A 19,255-nucleotide genomic window follows, 5' to 3' on the forward strand; every position below is an offset into this window, starting at 1 on the left:
CTACCCTCTTGTAGACCTTCCCTTTCACTCTTACTGGTACTTGTCTGTCACAAATCACTCCACTCCTGACACACTTCTCCACCCATTCCACCCTGTCTGTACTCTCTTCTTCACCTCTCTTCCACACTCACCATTACTCTGAACTATTGATCCCAAGTATTTAAACTCATCCACCTTCGCCAACTCTACTCCCTGCATCCTCACCATTCTTCTATCCTCCCTCTCATTCACACATATATTCTGTCTTAGTCCTGCTGACCTTCATTCCTCTCCTCTCTAGAGCATGTCTCCAGCATCTCCTCAACCTGGTCCCTATTATCATTACAGATCCGCAATCAATAAAACATGCTGGAAGGACAGGTTCGTAACCCAGAGACTGCCAATGCTATGGAATAGACTTCCCATACATGTCAAGCAGAGCACTTCAGTGGCCCTCTTCAAGAGAAATCTTGATGAGTGGATGGGAAATAGAAAATTCACCCCAGGGATCACTCCAGTGGCTTTACTTGACAGAGGCACTGGGAACTAAGGTCGGGTGGCATGATGCCAGGGTAATCCTATTGACTACGCTTGTAAAGGCTCCAGGGCTCTTAGCGTAGTACACGCCTATGAACCTATGAGGGTGGTTCTTACTGGAATGGATAGCCATTTGGCTTTGGCAAGGGTGCTAAAATGGTGTCCTCTCCTGGGGGAGAGAGTTACGAACCTGCAAATGGTGTCAGAGTTGGACAGGGAGTAGTGACAGGTTCCTTTCTGATAGGAAGACAATCAGGGGGCATCCAGCTGTGGGAGTTGAATTCCCTTAGCAATAGCAATCCTGCCTTGAGGTGATAAGGGTGATTTTTTTTTTTTAGTCCAGAATAATAGTTTGTTGACTTCAGTTCTGGTGACTTGGACATGGTGTTGAAAAATAAGAATGCTATCTAATCAAATTCCTAGGTATCTGTAGAGCTGGAAGGACCATTAGATTATAGAGTTTATTTTAGTGATGGTGGTTGTCTTCCAATATCTACTGCAGTCCCGTGTGGAACTGTAGCAAGGTTCCAGCCTACAAAAATACTTTGCGACTACATCAAAGAAATTAGTAAGTTGTTCTTTAAGTTATTACATGCACTGTGCAATATGAAAATTTCAGCCATTAACATCTATACGCACAACATTATATTTGTTAGTGTTTACAGACTTGTCCCCCACTTAATAATAAAAGTCACTTCTTATACGAGCAAGGAACTTTTACAAACCTTTTCTACAACAAAAAGTCAGGGAGCACTCACACTATATAACTAACTTACAGTTTGAAACTTTAAACCTGCCCCAACCAACTCACTATAACAATGTAAATTCATGACTTTTATTAATCAATACAAGAACCTTATTATTAGTAATTATTTATTTAAAAATGTCTTTTAAAATGCACTAATAAACTAAAACTACCCTACCAATTAAACCAGTACGAACACTCGGATGAGCAGCTGCCACTTAACCATATCAAAGTTTTTTGAAATGTACAAAGGTCTACTCTAGGGTGGCCTCGGTGGTGCAGCGGTTAGCGTTGCCACCTCACAGCAAGAGGTTCTCTGGTTCGATCCTCGGCTGGGGTGCCTTCTGTGCGGAGTCTGCATGTCCTCCCTGTGGTTGCGTAGGTTTCCTCCGGGTGCTCCGGTTTCCTCCCACATCCCAAAGACATGTTGTAGGCGGATTGGAGACTCTAAATTGGCCCTAGGTGTGAGTGTGTGTGTGCCTTCTGTGGAAGGTTGGGCGCCGGCCTGGCAACTCGACACCGTAAAAATTCCACTGCTAATCATGAGCGGACAGGTGATCCGCTGTGGTGACCCCTAACCAGGAAAAGCCAAAAGAAGAAGACAACAAAAGTCTACTCCAATGGCCACAATTAAAATAAACACAATGTGAACGCTCTAAGAATAATGCGTTTTCATCAATAATGTCTCAGACTTCATCAGTAGATTACCAATTACCTAAATCTACTTAAACATTTTCTAAAAACAAAACAGTTAACAGGTTGACTTTAGACATGCCTCCACTCACTTTGTCAAACAGAACAGTCATTTCTGCACATTAACAGTATGAAAGGAATATTCTGATAAACCATTTACAGCAAAGAAGATTGTAATTTCACTTTTAATATTACTAATAAATAAAAAAACTACCCATTGGGCTACATATTCTTTGTATCAACTGCATTACTTTTCTAGAGTATTTTTCCACTTTAAAGGAAATATATTTGATTTTCCCACTAACTGATAACAGAAAGCTTATGCAACATATTCTGTGTCAAAGTTCAACCACTAATAAGTGCTCTTTCTAACAGTACAATTTAGGACTGACATTTATTTACAAGAACTATCCATTAAAACATTTTAATCACAGAAGTAGGAAACATTAATCAAATTATATAAATCTGTTTTAAATATTTTCTTTGGACTTTTGAACCAGGACATAAAAACACAAGCTCCCCCCCCCCCCACACACACACACAAACATGAATATTCTCAACAAAGTCTGATTTTAAATCCTATTCATCTCCAGTCTCACCTAAAGTGCTTATATCTCATAATTCAACAGTCGTTCTATCCTTCATCCCAGTCTCACTTGATGTGCCTGCGTCCCATAACTCAGTAGTCTTTCTATCCTTCATCGCCAGTCTCACCTGTTGCGCCTATACCCATAATTCAACAGTCTCTATCCTTCATCGCCGGTCTCACCTGATGTTCTTATGTTCCATAACTGACCAGTCTTTCTATCCTTCATCGCTAGTCCAACCCGATGTGCTTACATCCTATAACTGACCAGTCTTTCTAACCTTCATCACCAGTCTCACCTGATGCACCTACATCCCATAATTCAACACTCTCTTTATCCTTCTGCTTCACATACTCTTCAATCAAATGTGAGAGACATTTCCTAAGTTGCTGAGTAACCTTTTCTGGATCACCAAATATAATAATTTTCCACCATAAAGTGCAGTTTGAAATTCAGTTTTCTCTTTCTACACTCTCAGATTTCTTCCATGAAGTACATTCTGTTGTAAAGTCATACATCACTAACCACGCTCCACAAACACTTGACAGCCAAGCCATGCTGGCTGTTAACATCACCACAAAACTTGTGAAAACAGAAACTGGCCCAGGTTTTCCACGTTCACCTGAAATGCTGGTAATATTAAGCTTCTGGCTACTTTAATACCCAGCTTGTTTTTGGCAACCCAGTCTACCTAACTCAGGCTCTATTCACCTTCCACAAGTGCAAAGGTTGACACATTAAACCTACTTTTTCCCCTTCTTAGTTTTAATATTTTACTCTAACTGATCTAACTGATTAACTGTTACCTGCACTTTATCACAGATTTCTTCCAAATTATTTATTTATTTATTTGCATGTGTTTACCAGGAAATTCCATCTGAACATGTCCTTTTTCAGCAGAGGCCTGGGGAGAAAAACTCCACAGATTTTACATGAGTAATAAACATTCAATAATGAGGTTGATGCACAAGTAGTTAGGTGATAAGATTTGATACATTTATAGTTGGGAGCAAATTGAAGTTAAACAATGAAAGAGTAATTAACATTCAATGATTAAAGTTAGACAAAAGAGTAATAAACATTCAACATTCATTTGATACATTTATAGTTGGGAGCAAATAAAAGAGTAAATGTTGCATGACAAGTCTCACAACTTCTTACATCATCTGCAGACAGCTCACCTTGTCTTCATCAGTCGATGCTAAAGGTCAGTTCACCTTGTCTTCATCGGTCAGTGCTAAAGGTCAGCTCATCTTGGCTTCATCAGTCATTGGTAAAGGTCAGCTCACCTCGTCTTCATCAGTCAATGCTAAAGGTCAGTTCACCTGGTCTTCATCAGTCATTGGTAAAGGTCAGCTCACCTCATCTTCATCAGTCAATGATAAAGGTCAGCTCATCTGATCTTCATAAGGCAATGCCAAAGGTCTAAGGAATATATCAAATCCACTGAATTCCAAGGTTCCACATTTATCACTTACAGGCCCCTCCAGTCGTGACCACCTGTTCGGACCGTCTCACTGCAGGGGGAAGTACCTCACTGCTATTCTCCTTTGTTTCATGCGTAACAATTTCATTCTTTACTGCCAAATTGTGGATATGGCTTATCTTTTTCTCGTGACATCTTTGCTCAAAAATTTGTGCCAAAATGCCTTTTATCACTTTTCTACATTTTCAAAATTCAACTCAATGGAGCTAATGAAGCAAGCAAACACCTGCCAGCAATGCACAAGTGCGATCTAAACTGAGATAGTTTTGAAGAACTCTGTCATATTGGCTTCTACCCCATAATGTTTGCCCCACCAGTGTTTTCCATAATGCTTATAACAGAACACAATGTCGTTCATGACCCACTTAGGGAACTAGTTGACATTGGTTTTTCCTTCCTAACTGCAATAGAGAGACACAGAGCCAATCAGTCTACATGAAGTCCTTCATCCTTTATGCTTACATCAATGCCTCTGCACATCCATAAGATACAACACTCTAGTCCCTTCGCTTTATGGCTTATGATAAAACATCAGAAGATGAATGTTTTAATTCAAAGCCAATTCTGAGTCAACTTCTGGTAATAAAGGAGGGATTACTTAGAAGATTTACCCCGTCCTTATGGAAGGCCATTTTCATTTCACTGCACATCAGCGCCTGCACCTTTGAAATTCTCCTAGCAGAGGAAATGGTCATCAAGAAAAAGAGTTTTAAGGACTGAAACATAGCCACTGAAGTGATTAGTTCAAAAAAGGACTACAGTCAGTTTTTCTACAACAAATGTAAAGTTCCACAGATAAAGAACAGACCCGAGATTAAAACAGAGAACACTCTTCAAGAACTGGTAGACCGCACAGTGTGAAGGCAAAGGAATCAACAAAAGGGCAGGCTACAGGTAACAGATATGTACACCTTGATTAATGCATAACAATTCATTGTGGAGTAACTTAAATAAGTACACAAAACATTAGATTCTGCAGCAGAAACAGGCAGGATATCATTAGAATAATACCGTATAGTAAATGCAATTAGGACATGCTGGGTATGTATGAGTGTATTTGTAACACAATGTTTTGTTGTGCCATGAAATAACACACATTTACATGCTCATGGTAGAGCCATAACCTCACCTGAAATCCTCAGAGCCAGCGGAGCAGATATACTGATCCAGGTAGTTCCACTTGTATTCCTCAAGGCGCTCATGGGAAAACTCTACCCAACAGGATACAAACTCACGGTCACAATGTGGAGGACACAGACTGTAGCTGTACTGAATCTGGGCAGATTCATAAGGATACCTGAGAAAAGAAAATGAAATTCACAGCAAAAATAGCCATTAAGCATATTACCATTTCACTCTCCTCCAAAATCTGACCTTTTCTGTTCAGACTTTTATTTTTGCACTCACTCAATGGCCCCCATAAAAAGGCTATTGTGCACTGGCATGTGTGAGCTTCTCCAAATGCACTGATTCACAAAGTAACTCTCAGTAATCTAGTCCAATGACTTGTTGGGGGGGGGTACAACACATTCCAGCTCTTCCCTTCCAGGGCAGGGATGCAGTTCCTCAGCTGAATAACAAGGTCTAAGTGCAAATCAAGCAGTGGATCATGAAGGCCAGAGAACCTGAGCAGGTTTATACCTCTTTGTCAGACTCTATTCTGCACATCTAAAATAAGTCTTCACATAATAAAAACATGTGCAAAGAGACATTTTTTCCTTTCACTTAGGTTTCTACTACTAAGTAACATTGTGTGAAGTATTTTCCATTCACCTTTTAAACTTTGAGCTAAAGTGTACACTGATGTGCTTATCCATTGAATTCATATTATTCAGGAAAAAAGTTCAAACTTGTGTTCTAAAAGCATACTTTGTGACAAAGCACTGAGATAAAGAGGAAGACGGAGGTAAGACTTCTCTATAATGTTTCTTGATCAGCCAAACCAAAGGGCAAAAAGGTCACACAGACAAAACATTCAGCAAAAACTGCAATCAATACCTAGTTGTGCTACAGTCTTCACTGCCTAAAAGCCTTAAACATCATATATTTGAAGCCCTTATGGGACAGATGAAAATGACTCCTTAAAGACATACCAGTGTTTCAGCTACATGGCTTCTAAATGCCCATTATGGAATGCAAACTGAAAGGAAATTGTCAGGTACTAGGATTCCACAGGAAATGTTTTCAGCAGTTTTTGAGTAAAGGATTCGTAGCATTAATTGCTGTTCTTACTGTAAGTACCACCACAACAGGGCCCACACCTCCTGCAATTTATTTTCTTTTCCCCACCATTAGAAGCACACCTACAGCACTCCTGAGATAACAGAAAAAAACATAGCTACAGCATGCCTGAGATAACAGAACAGAACAAAGCTACAGCATGCCTGAGATAACAGAACAGAACAAAGCTACAGCACGCCTGAGATAACAGAACAGAACAAAGCTACAGCATGCCTGAGATAACAGAACAGAACAAAGCTACAGTACACCTGAGATAACAGAAAAGAATAAAGCAACAGCACACCTGAGATAATGGTAAGAAAAGAACAAAGCTACAGCACACGAGGTAACAGTTAGAAAAGAACAAATCTACAGCACACCTGAGATAATGTTAAGAAAAGAACAAAGCTACAGCACTCCTGATGTAACAATTAGAAAAGAACAAAGCTGGAGCACATCTGAGGTAATAGAAAATAAAGTAACAGCAGACCCAAGATAATGGTCAGAAAAGAAAAAGGCTAAATCACACCTGAGATAATGGTTATAAAAGAACAAAGCTACAACACACCTGAGATAACAGAAAAGGGTTGGGAGGGTGGCCTAATGGTTAAGGTGTTTGCTTTACAAACACAAGGTGCAGGGTTTGAGCCTCACAAGGGATAATGGGCTAGGTTTAAAATGTCTCGCAAGGGCAGTTAGCCTAGTACTAATCTATGAACCTAAGAACAAAGCTACAACACACTTGAAATAACAGAAAAGAAGAAAGCTACAGCATACCTGAGATAACAGTTAGAAAAGAACAGAGGAGGCGGAGCTGCTGGGAAAAGCTACAAGTAAACAGCACACTCACTGAAGCCAGCACACTGTCTTAAAGGTATGAAAAGCTGCAAGAATCCTTGCTGGTCTTTGCAAAGGTATTCTCTCTAACAGCAAATCTGGTGATTGACCTCCATGTGCAAACATGCCAGTAGCAGTCAAGTTAAGGGTCAGATAAAGTTCAACAGCTACGGTATCTTAGCACAAACTTAGTGAATAATGAGCCAGTAGTCGGCTAGCAGAACAGACTGCTGGGTAAGTATATCGACTATTGATTTGTGTTATAAACCAGTTATATAGTCATCCTCATATTTTATTGCAGTGTGTCAAAGATTTTTCTTTGAGTTTAAAAGTTTAATGCTAAACAAACAGAACAAATCTTGCATTTCTTCTGTGAGGGCTATGGCAGGTTAAGGTTTGTCTTAATTGTGGGAGGAGCTTAGTTTTGAGGAGGCCATATTAGCAAAAAACTCCAGTTCAGTTTCTTTGGACTTGCCCTCTAGAGTAGTATATGGGAATATAGCCCTGATGACAGGCCAGTTGATCTGGGATCTTAACTGGTGTCTTGGATGAGAATGGGTGTGCCCATGGCAGGGGGCGAGGGGACAGCAGGACACAACTCATCATGGACTGCATAAATCCATCAAAGGATGGACTGGGATATGAATATGTGGCTTAGCGGCAGGCATAAGGCTCACTACACCACTGATGAGTGGTAGTATTCAAGGTGAGAGTGCAGGAATGTGTACTCATGTGGGGACGGTATTACACGTGGATCAGAGATCCTTCCATTTAGTGGGTGGGGTATCCTCAACTGTCAGAACGCTGACATGGGCACAAAACACTCTCAAGTCTGCTGAAATGATAACCCCATCGAAACAGCTCTCCCTCTTGACATCTGACAGAAATCTTAGCGCATGCAGAATGCCTGAACATCTTCAGCTGGAGGGAGGCAGAACGGCTGTCAAAGTGTCGAAGTGTTTTTTAGATGGCTGCTGGGGGAGATCACTGAGAGAGTCAGAGTTGCATCTGGTTTAGACAAGCATGGTAACATCATTTTTATGTTGTCCAATTTTACTTTAGCTTTATTTTATTTAAAGACTTAATTTAAGGCACACATTTAGTCATGTGACCTGAGGTAGGACAACTGCTTGATGAAGTGGGGGAGGGGGCTGAACAATTGAATTTGTGGCTAAATTAACAAGTTCAAGGCATTCTTCAAACAGCTGCCATGTCAGCCAGTCTGACATTCACCATCTTACCTGCACTCTTCTTGCTGTACTCTTAAAACCAGTGACTTGTGGCTTTTCAGCTGCATATCCATTATACTAATTTAATCGTAATAATCCTCACTAATATTTCATTCAACCCAGATTTGGCTTCTGAATGTCTATGGGTTTTTACTTTTTAAGTCTCTATAGGTACATTCAGACGAATAAAGCCAAACCCCAGTAGCTGTAGATATGCCACATTTCAGAGTCTTTCTAACCTTATCAGTACAGCATAACCAGATTGTTTGGCTAAACTTTAAAATATATAGCTTAAAATTAATCCTAAAGGACATAAACATTTGGGTGCCTAAAAAATGCATTCAAATAATTTAGTATACCCATTTCTCTTCTGTCTAGCTATCTTCAGCTCAAGGCCTGCCTAAGCCATCCTTAGAATTCCATATTACCTTTTATCCTTCTAGACGTCCATTTTCTAAACCACCTGGCCTTCCGAGGGTCCTGATTGTAGCAAATTAAGCAAAAAAACAACCAACATTTGTATCCAGAAGTACTACCAGTTATGGGAAAAGAAGCTGCCATTAAAAAGAAATTATTAGTAGGGCATATAAAATATTGCATGACAACTATAAGAATCAATCAGAGGAGGTTAGAAAGGATTGCGAAGACAGACTGGATAAGCAATTCACAAAGAAACAATGGGGCTATATATATGGCTTCCAAATATGCAGTAGAGCCTAGAAGATTTAGGATTATTGCTTGAAGTGTTTGCATAGGTATTTTTATACCCCAAGCAGACTTCAAAGAAGTTCTCCTCAGGTAGACTGCAAATGTTGGAGGTGTGATAGGGAAGAAAGAGGTAATTGGAAACATATTTTCTTGGAGTGCGATGAGTTGGTGGACTTAGGATTCCCTGCGGGATGCACTGTTGGGAGATTTTGGGTGGGCAGACTGGTGTGACTTAGGAGATGATTTTTCTGAGCTATGATACAGAATCAGACTTGCCTAGACATGATAAGGCCTTGCTGTGTCTAATTATGGTGTCTGCCAAAAAAGCAATTACTAGAAAATGGAAATCAAAATTTAAAACAACTATACTAGAAGTAGTGACTACAGTAACAGAGATAAAAACAACTAGACTTGAGATATTTAGAAAAGGGTATGAACAAACTACATAGGGGAAAATGGGAATTGTGGGAACAATACATACAGGGGAGGGATGAGGTTTAAAAGAAGGCAGGACTTAAAATGAGCTGTGTAATGTTTGACTGAAAATGATTGGGTAGATAAGTGATGTATAATGTCTGCAACTGGGAGTGTCAGTATGGTTTGTGATGTGAAATGCTTGCAACTAGGATTGTGTCGGCGTGGTTTGTTTTCATTTATATAGCTGTATGACTGCCTATGTCGCAAGTGATAGTTTGATAAAGATGCCTCTTGTTTAATAGAAAAAAAATTTAATAATTTATGTAATGTAGCTTAGGATATATGGCAATATATGTGAAGTATAATGTTTGCAAACATGAACTTGTTAATGCAGTTTGATTACTTTTATATAAATGTAAATCTGCCTATGTCACAAGTGATAAATCACGTTAAATCCTAATAAAACCAAACTGGTGCTTTTCTCCCCCACTCACAGGTCTGCCCCTATAACATTTACATTAAAATCCAACAACGGCACCATTATTTCCACAGATTCCACAACCAAATTGTTAGGCGTTATAATAGATAATAACCTTAAGTTTGATCTGCATATCAATAAAACTATTAAAACAGTTAATAAAAACTTGGCTCACTATATAGGATCAAACCCTTCCTAATGCTATTAGCCAGAACAGTAACTGCTCAGACATATCTACTCTCCACCCTCCTCTAGCCGTCCCCTCTATTTACAAACCTCAGCAAAACTGACCTTAATAAACTTTCTAGCAGCTAAAATCACATTACTAGATTTGCTACCGATGCAGCCTGCAGAACTCATCACTGTCATAACCTAAATCTACTAGGATGGCTTGAACTGCCTAACCTACTTCAGGTTAACCAACTAATAGTTGCACACAAGATCCTGTACCAACCAGATAAAACACTCGTACTTACAAAAACTCATAACCGCCGACAGTAACCTTAGCGCACTTCATCTGAAAAACTACTAGTTCAAACTCTCAAATCCAACCACACAGCCAGTAAATTTCTATTTGCTAACTCCGTTGGCCAAACTTGGAATTCTCTTCCTGCTAATCTTATATCTGAACTCTCTCTACCTCAATAAATAAGCACTAAAGGTGTTTATAAAGAGAGAGAGAGAGAGAGAGAGAGAGAGAGAGAGAGGAGTACTGCCAGGTATGACCAGGCTAGCTCGGAAATATAATACTCTCCAGCATGTCCTGGTACTGTTCTACTGCCTCCTCCAAGTGGGATGAGCCTGGTGTGATAAGGTGGCATCTTTCCTAGGTGCCTAAACCATGTAAACTAACTCCTCTCGATCTGGAGGAGCAGCGGCTCGACCCAAAGACACTCCTAGATTGCAAAGCTCTTTACTCTCTTCTGGACAGAGAGCCCAGCAACCCTGCACTGAGTCCTAATTCTGTTGCTTGTATCTACAATCTCACACTTAATAAGGTTTGGTACACAGAGTGAATGCTAATCTAACAGCTTCTTCTTATTACATGGATCCTTCTTCAGCACCCCGGTCTGTTACAATAACTGCAATACTTCTACTGCAGTACCTATCTGATGTTCTCTCTCTCCCAATCCCCTCTACCCTCATTTGGGAACAAGACCAAAGAGGCAAACTACTGCCAAACAGCAAGCCAGTCTCTTCCAGGAAGGAACCATGACCTTGGATACTGAGATGTTAGCACTCATCCTATCCACCTTACAGTCAGTGTTGAAGAGCTCTACTGTGAGCTACAGACTGCTGTCAATTGAGGCCAAGAGGACAGCATCATCTGTAAACAGAAGTGAGCTAACCCTCACATTCTTAATATGGACACTCTCCAAACCTGGGCTGTGCCTTGATATCCTTCCATGAAAATCACAAACAGGAAGGGAAATAAGACATCCTTGTCACGAGTCCTACAAACACCTTGAACATATTCGATTTAATGCTGAGACTATGTATACAACTCTTGCACATCAAATACCCGGGCCAAATGGCACTTAGCAGTGGACCCAGGACCCCATGCTCTTCTAGCATCTTCCATTCTTGGGTACACTGTTGTACACCGTCTTAAACGTGCGCACGCGCACGCACGCACACACACACACACACACACACACACACACATGTGCATGCACACATGTAACTGAAAAACTTGCGTGACCCCTTCATTATCCATCCGAGGACAAAATGTTTATCCACAATTCCATAACCAAGACAGAATCTGCCCTGCTCCTCCTGAATCAAAGGCTCAACTACTGGACAAAGTCTCCCTTCCAGCACCCTAACTGCAGCCTTCCTGGCCTGTCAATACCAATCAGTTAGACCTAGAGACCCCTAACAGCACTGCAAGGAGGACTCCCTTTCTTAAACCTGACAGCTTCCTTCACCACTGGTGTCCATGAGTAAGTCCAAAGAGTTGCTGATATGACAACTATCACCTTACAACAGTAGCCCCTTGCTGCCATTTCCGCTACTGATGTTGATAGCAGGATCCATTAATACACGCTTGTCCCTGACTTCACTTTTTATGATAAGATGCTGCTTTATTTAAACATCTATCTTCTCAACTAACAGGTGGTGCAATCATCATGCATGGTGCACTCACACCATACTTTGGTGGCTGGACCACTCTTACATTGAAATTTTCATTAACCTTTAAACATACAAAGATTTTATACATCTAGATCATCCCAACACCTAGTTTTTCAGTACAAGTTTCATTGCTTGATTTTCAAGGTAATAGGTTCATAGGAGATTACAAAGCTAATGGCTTAAAACCCCTTACAAGCCTAACCAATATAACCCAATTTTACCCCATATGTATCCCCTAGGGGAAAAAAGAGAGCATGGATTTATGCCTGTGCCTTGACTATCTTTCAGACAACTCCCTGTCCATAAGGGACATTGGCACTACCCCAGGTGCGAATGTGTGATTTTGCACCCACTGATCCAAACTGAGTTTGAGGAACAGCTCTGCATAGCGTGAAAAGGAAGCCTGTTAGAAAGACGGGGCAATCTCAGACACACACCTCTCTCTCCAGCATGTTTGTTAGAGTCCAAAGAAATCAGGATACAAGGATTACGAACCAAGTGCTGAACGAAAGTTTGTTTTTAAAAGCTTCACCAGAACAGCGTTAAAAACACAGAGCACATCCAATATATTGTATATCAAGCGCTTTCACCCAGGCACTCCCAGGCTTTTTCAAGACATTTGTTACATAGTTTGGTGGGTTCCTTTATACTGCCCTTACCAAACCCTAATTTTAATTAACATTCAATTATTCTATTATTGAATTTATAATTAAAGAGGTAGATTCACTTGTAACATTGTCATAGACTGATGGTGTTGTGATAGTTTTTATGTACCAGCAGGATTACGAAGCCTCTTTACACATGCACTTACATGACGTTGAACAATACAATCAAGTGTCAGTAAATGAACGCAATGTTGCATATGCCAAAATTAAATATAGGTTGGAAGATAATTTGTACCAAGGTGCAATAAATGAACAATTGTATAATTATTTGTTGGTCCCCAAGCCAGTCACCCCCATTATTTTCGGTATCCCCAAAGTGCACAAAGGGCTACAACCATTACTATTCAGACCAATTGTAGCAGGAGCTAAGGGGATCACCGAACCACTAGGGAAGTTTTTAGATGCAGCATTGAAAAAGTTTACAACATCTTTAAAATTTTTATGTAAGGACTCCTGGGAATTTTTACGAAGTGTCAAAAAGGAATTTTACAAGGAAACCAAATATTTGGTTACAGTTGATTCCACACGACACCGGCTTAGCATGGTTTAATGAAATGTTGGCTGAACACTCAACATTGGGAGGTAAAATGATAGCACTGCTTGTCGAATTCATGGAGGTTATTCTTAACAATAATTTTGTTTATTTTTGTGGGGAATTATTCCGACAAAAAAGGGGTGTGGCTATGGGCACCCCTTGTGCCTCTGCTTATGCCAACATTGTGCTAGGTCATTGGGAGTCAAAATACATATTTAACACGCAGTGGGTGGAACACCTGGTACACTACCAACGCTATTTGGATGACATCTGTATATTTTGGAAGGGCAGCATAGATGAATTTGAACAATTTATTAGGCACATTAATAGTAGTACAGATTTTTTGAAATTCACATACAATATTAGTACTGACAGTTTGCAATATCTTGATGTGGATTTACGCAGGAACATTGAAAAAGAATGTTTTATGTCTTGTATACATAGAAAAGACAGTTATTCAAATATGTTTCTGCACTACAATAGCAACCACCCTTTATTTCAAAGGAAGGGAATTATCAAAGGGCAACTAATTAGAGCGGCCAGAATGTGCAGTGAAGAGGCTTTGTTTAATGTTGAAAGTTTATTTTTGAAAACATTATTCGAGGAGAGGGGGTATCCCACACAGTTAATAGATTCAGTAATCTCAGAGGTTGCAAGCCAGAGGATGGACAAATATTTCCCTTTACTAGGAGAAGAGCGTAGATATGAACACAGTAGAACAGACAATAAATTAAAAGAACAAGGGTGTCTTTTTGTTCATACAAATTGTAATGAGAGCCTATCAGTAGAAAGGGTTGTTGACAAATATTGGCCAATAGTGACCATGAATGAGGAATTCAAGAAAATGCTTGGTGACAAACCTCAATTTATTAGAAGAAGAAATAAGAATTTAAAGGAATTGCTTGAGACAAATCACGAGGTAGGACAAGTCAGGGCGAACCGAAAGACTGGAACATTTAAATGCAATACTTGTAGGCAGTGCCCCAATATTATTAACAAAAAAGGTTTTTATTTAAATTCAAGAAAGACTTGCATAAAATCTCCGGGGTATTTCAATTGCAAAGCCAAGGGAGTGGTTTATCTTGGGCTGTGTCAGTATTGCCAGTGTTTTTACATAGGCAAAACGGAGAGGACGCTGGCAAAAAGAATATATGAACATCTTTATGAAATCAGCAAAGGGAAGGAAACGAATGCATTCTTTAAACATTCGTTGACTTGTGACCAAATGGAGTTAAGGTTTATAGTTTTGGAACAGGTAGACATTAACCCCAGAGGAGGAAACTGGGAAACCTCATTAGAGTACAAAGAGCTGCTTTGGTAGGTGAAATTAGAAGCGGCAAAGCCCCCTGGCCTTAATGGAGCTATTAGTATTGCTAGTTTATTAAAAATCAGAAGAGCAAAATTGTAATAGAAAGGTAGAATAAGTAAACACCACAATAGATTACAAGTGTTATGTGCTAGGGTATGTTGTTTATAATTCTTGACAGTATTTAATACTAGGTATATGAAGTCTCAATGCTTTAGAGAGGCATATTGCAATAGTGTACAATACTTGGTGCCATTTAGGAAGGTGTGAGCAAAGCTTAAATGCTTGGAAGAACAAGTGCATGATGTTTGTGAAGCACTGTTGAACAATATTTAAGAGATGTAGGAGGATATAAGCGACTGTGTACCTATTACAATGTTTTAGTTTTTTAGTATAGCTGCAGTTGCCAGATTAGGAACACTGAAGAATCTGTATAGCTGATGTAATATTTATTGGTAGTTGCTAGCAGGTTGGGTAGCTTTAAGAGACTTTTTAATACGTAATTTTTAAATGTCTACATTATTTTAAGTTATCCACAGTTTTCATATATTCCTACAGATATTGTTTTGTATTTTAGGTAGAGCAGAGTAAGGAGTTGTGTATTTTAACTTTGTTGTAAAATATAACACCATCAGTCTATGACAATGTTACAAGTGAATCTACCTCTTTAATTATAAATTCAATAATAGAATAATTGAATGTTAATTAAAATTAGGGTTTGGTAAGGGCAGTATAAAGGAACCCACCAAACTATGTAACAAATGTCTTGAAAAAGCCTGGGAGTGCCTGGGTGAAAGCGCTTGATATACAATATATTGGATGTGCTCTGTGTTTTTAACGCTGTTCTGGTGAAGCTTTTAAAAACAAACTTTCGTTCAGCACTTGGTTCGTAATCCTTGTATCCTGATTTCTTTGGACTACCAGTTGGTGTTTTTACAAGGTGCTTCGTTTTTTGTGATTATGTTTGTTAGAGTCGCTGACTAACTTTAGATCCCTAGATCGGGTGACCCTCATGCTGTTTGACTTGTGGAGGTGTAGCAGCTCCATCAGGGCTGGATTTGTGAGTGCCTCGTAGGTCAGGCATTAACAGTCGGTATGAAACAGAGTAAAGGATAGGGTTTTTATTCTATCCACACAGAACATGTTGTTTACACTCACTGTCTTCTTTGTGAGGAACCACTAAGGTCGCTCCAGCTGCTGTAAGTGCCTAGTCAAGTACGTGCCAAATAGCTCACTGTACTTGACTATTGGTCTAATTAGGGCTACATACAGCAGGACTATAATCATACCTCTCAACCTGTCAGTGCACGAAATCTGGACAAAGACTGACAAAATGAGGGGACACAGGCCCAAAAATAGGAACATATTTTAAATATTACTCTTATAAGCTTAGAAAGTTGCTAGAGTAATAGGATTTCTTTTAACATACATTTTCTGAAGGATTTGACGTCTGAAACTCAAATGTATATGTCATTAATTAGTGACTTCAATCCTCAGATCATCCCGGTAACTTGCCAGAAAAACACATATTTTATAACGAACAGACTAAAAATATGAGCCAAAAATCTGAACATTCTGCAAAAATCTGTATAGTTGAGAGGTATGATAATTTTACTTATAAGTTGCACCACACAGAAGGCCTTCCTCACCATTGTGGACACAATGGCAGTCAAAGTTCAGGCTACTACCTGTGTACCTAGATCTCTCACCTCTGAATCTACTCTTAGGGGTGTGCTACTCATATTGTAATCTGCAAAGGTATATGACTTCTCAAAGGGTATAATACATTTTTTTGCATTTAGTTTTAGGCCATACTTCTGGCACCAATCATTTGTCTGACCTAGACCCACCTGAAGGATACCTACCCATTGTTGGGAATTCACTGATTGCCCCCAACTTGCAGTCATCAACAAACTTTGTCATCCAGATGCCTCCCACATTAGCCTTGACTTCAGAAAAGTATATTCCAAACAAGAGTGGTCCCAGCACTGAGCTCTGTGGCACAGTACTAGTAACTGGCCTCTTGCTGGATCTGGATTCACCCACTTTAACCACGTGTCCTGTCCATGAGCCAATTGTATCCATCTGGTGATGTAGGGATTTATGGCCAGTTGTTTGAGTTTACTTAAAATACTTGAGTGGGGAAGTGTGTCAGATGTCTTGGCCAGGATGAGGTAAGCAGTATGTATTGTTTTATCATCATCCACCAGCTTTGTGACTTTCTCAAAGAAATTCACCAAATTCAGTAGGCATGACCTGCCTTGACAAAGCCAAACTGGGTTGTGTCCAGTGTTTGGAGGATTCCTACGTCAATATTTATCAGGTTCATGATAGTTCTTTCCATGACCTTGCATATAAGACTAGTTAAACTTACGGGTCTGTAATTTCCCAGGTCAGTAGATAGTATGCAGATGGATGACTGCTGCTGTCTTGTCTCAAACTCCATCGGGACAAAGTCAGTCCAGAGGCTGTGGTTAAATAGAGATCCTAATGTGCCTGCTAAGTCCTGTTAAAACTATTCAAGAGACAATATGGCATATTGTCAGGCCCCGCTGAAGCCATGTTTTTAGTTTTAGAAAGCACAGTGACAACCTGTTTTTGTGGTGATAACTGGCAGTGGAGTGTTGCAGGGAATTTCTTGAGGGAGAACTGGGGTTGATTGGAAGATGAACTTTGAGCTGAATTTGTCAGCCAGCAGACTTGCTATATCTTCTAGATGAGTATAGGTGATGCCATCTACAACTAATTCCAAACATTGTTGGGTCTTACCCTTAGGACTGCCAACATAACTGTCAAATGCCATATGGTTATCCTTAGCTTTGGAGGCTATTTTTACCTCCAAGTCTGCTTTCAGAGATTTGACTAGTTCCCTGATTCGCTTGTTTACATTAATGAGGAACTTTCTGCTCTGTTGTGTACATTCCCTCTTACTTCTTGACAAGATTTTCCTCCTTTTGTTGTACAACCTACTAATTCCAGGGGTCCACCATGGTGGCTTGCTTTTGAGGGTTGACTTAAGTTTATTTTGGTTTGGTACTGCCATCTCTATGCAGTTGTTTATAGGGTAATACAGGGCTTTTGTGTATGCCTGTGCATAGGTTTCTGTGTTTTCTGAATTTGGGAGAGCTTCAAAACTAGCTAGAGGGTAATTTACCTTACAGAAGTTCTTAAAGTTTTTGGGATCAGGTTGGGGGGGACTAGTTTTATCTGTATTTCAAGGGAGATCACTTTGTGATCTGATCTTACCAGTGAGGACATCACACTAGGGGACTGCAGCACTCTCCCACATTTGTGAGTGCAAGATCTAGGACATTTGCTCCCCTAGTGGGAGTGCAGACAAGCTGCTTCAGGGCATCTGAATTTACAAAGTCAAGAAACCTTGGGCTTGCATGCTACTGGTCATGTATGCCTCCCAATTAACAGAGGGGTAGTTAAAATCATTCCTGAATATGCTACTGGGCTGGATGGTGAGTGATTCTAGTAACTTCAGCTATGATGTATGAGTTTCCTGTTTCATGATGGGGGACCTGTAGCTAGCATGAATATGGTAATAATTGTTTCCCATGGTTATTTGGACATGGAGTAGCTCAAGCACGTCATATTGTTTGATCAGCTTTGAGGTGCGTTTACCATTTATGTAGATAGATACACCTCCACCTTTAGCTCTTTCATGTTCAGTGGGTAGTCCGAGAGTATAAAAGGAGTTACAGCCATGCACTACCAGAGTGCTTTCCATGGCCTTGAGCCACATTTCAGTACATGCAAGGATGTCACCATTCTCCGGGGTGTGGAGAGCTTCTAGGGAGTGCAGTTTCTTGTTGAGACTCCTAACATTGAGCAGTAACATCTTTAGCTTGTCCTGGTTAGCTTTTATTATGCTAGAAGGTTTGTCTGTTTGGCAGTGCCTAAAAAATGTACTATAGGGGTGGATAATGTTTTGGTCAATATCTGCAAGACTACAGGTGACAGGTGGAGACCATCCCTGGCAAAGCAGCATGGCCTATCAACCACGTCCTCCCAGGCTGACAAGTATTGGACCCTTTGTAATGACCCCAGTAGCAAAGCCAATTGTTAAAGTCGATCACTTTCTGCTGGTATTGAGGCATCATCTTTGGAGATGATAGAATGCTACTCAGTGATAGGCTCATACCTACCTGCGACACAAATTATGAGAGCTCAATTATCTCTCTCTTCATATATGAATTGTTTCATCCATAGCTGGTACCTCTGAGCTTTTACATTTCTAATTATGCTTTTTTTTTTTTATCTGCCAACAAAGTCAAAGTAACCTTTATATGATGCATCCTATATTATTTGATTGTCTTGCATCTACCAATACTTAATGAAAGCAGGTTTATGATATCTTCTTCACCGGATTTCTTTCTCATATGCCTCAAAAATGCCATGACGTCCCCTGTATTTTATTAACTTATTACATCCGAATGACACCTCCAGGTGAGTCTGCAGTTAATTCCTACTGACGCCTCTAGGCGTCAAATGTTGCTTGTTCATATTTGGATCAATAATTCCAAAACCATGCTATGTACAAGGTTATAAAACATTTCATCTTAAAGCTTACACAACAGCAAACTCAACTGCATTAACATTTGATCTCTGTCTAGTGCAGGTAAATATATATTAACTGTTGTTTTTATTATATTAATTTATATAGACATAATTTTTAATTTTTTTGGGGCAAA

The 19,255-nt window shown here is 39.8% G+C and overlaps 1 protein-coding gene across 1 annotated transcript in view; it reads right to left on the reverse strand.

The window, feature by feature from the left end:
- DEPDC5 (DEP domain containing 5, GATOR1 subcomplex subunit) overlaps positions 1–19,255 on the reverse strand; it is a 2,513,958-nt gene that overhangs the window by 1,030,892 nt on the left and 1,463,811 nt on the right. The window contains exon 29 of the mRNA XM_044068865.1: positions 5,157–5,324. Coding sequence (XP_043924800.1) covers positions 5,157–5,324 — 168 coding nt within the window. The remainder of the gene's footprint in view (positions 1–5,156; positions 5,325–19,255) is intronic.

The sequence above is a fragment of the Protopterus annectens genome, chromosome 4.part0 (genome assembly GCF_019279795.1).
Source record: "Protopterus annectens isolate FY-2018-M chromosome 4.part0, PAN1.0, whole genome shotgun sequence".
NCBI classification, from domain to species: Eukaryota; Metazoa; Chordata; order Ceratodontiformes; family Protopteridae; genus Protopterus; species Protopterus annectens.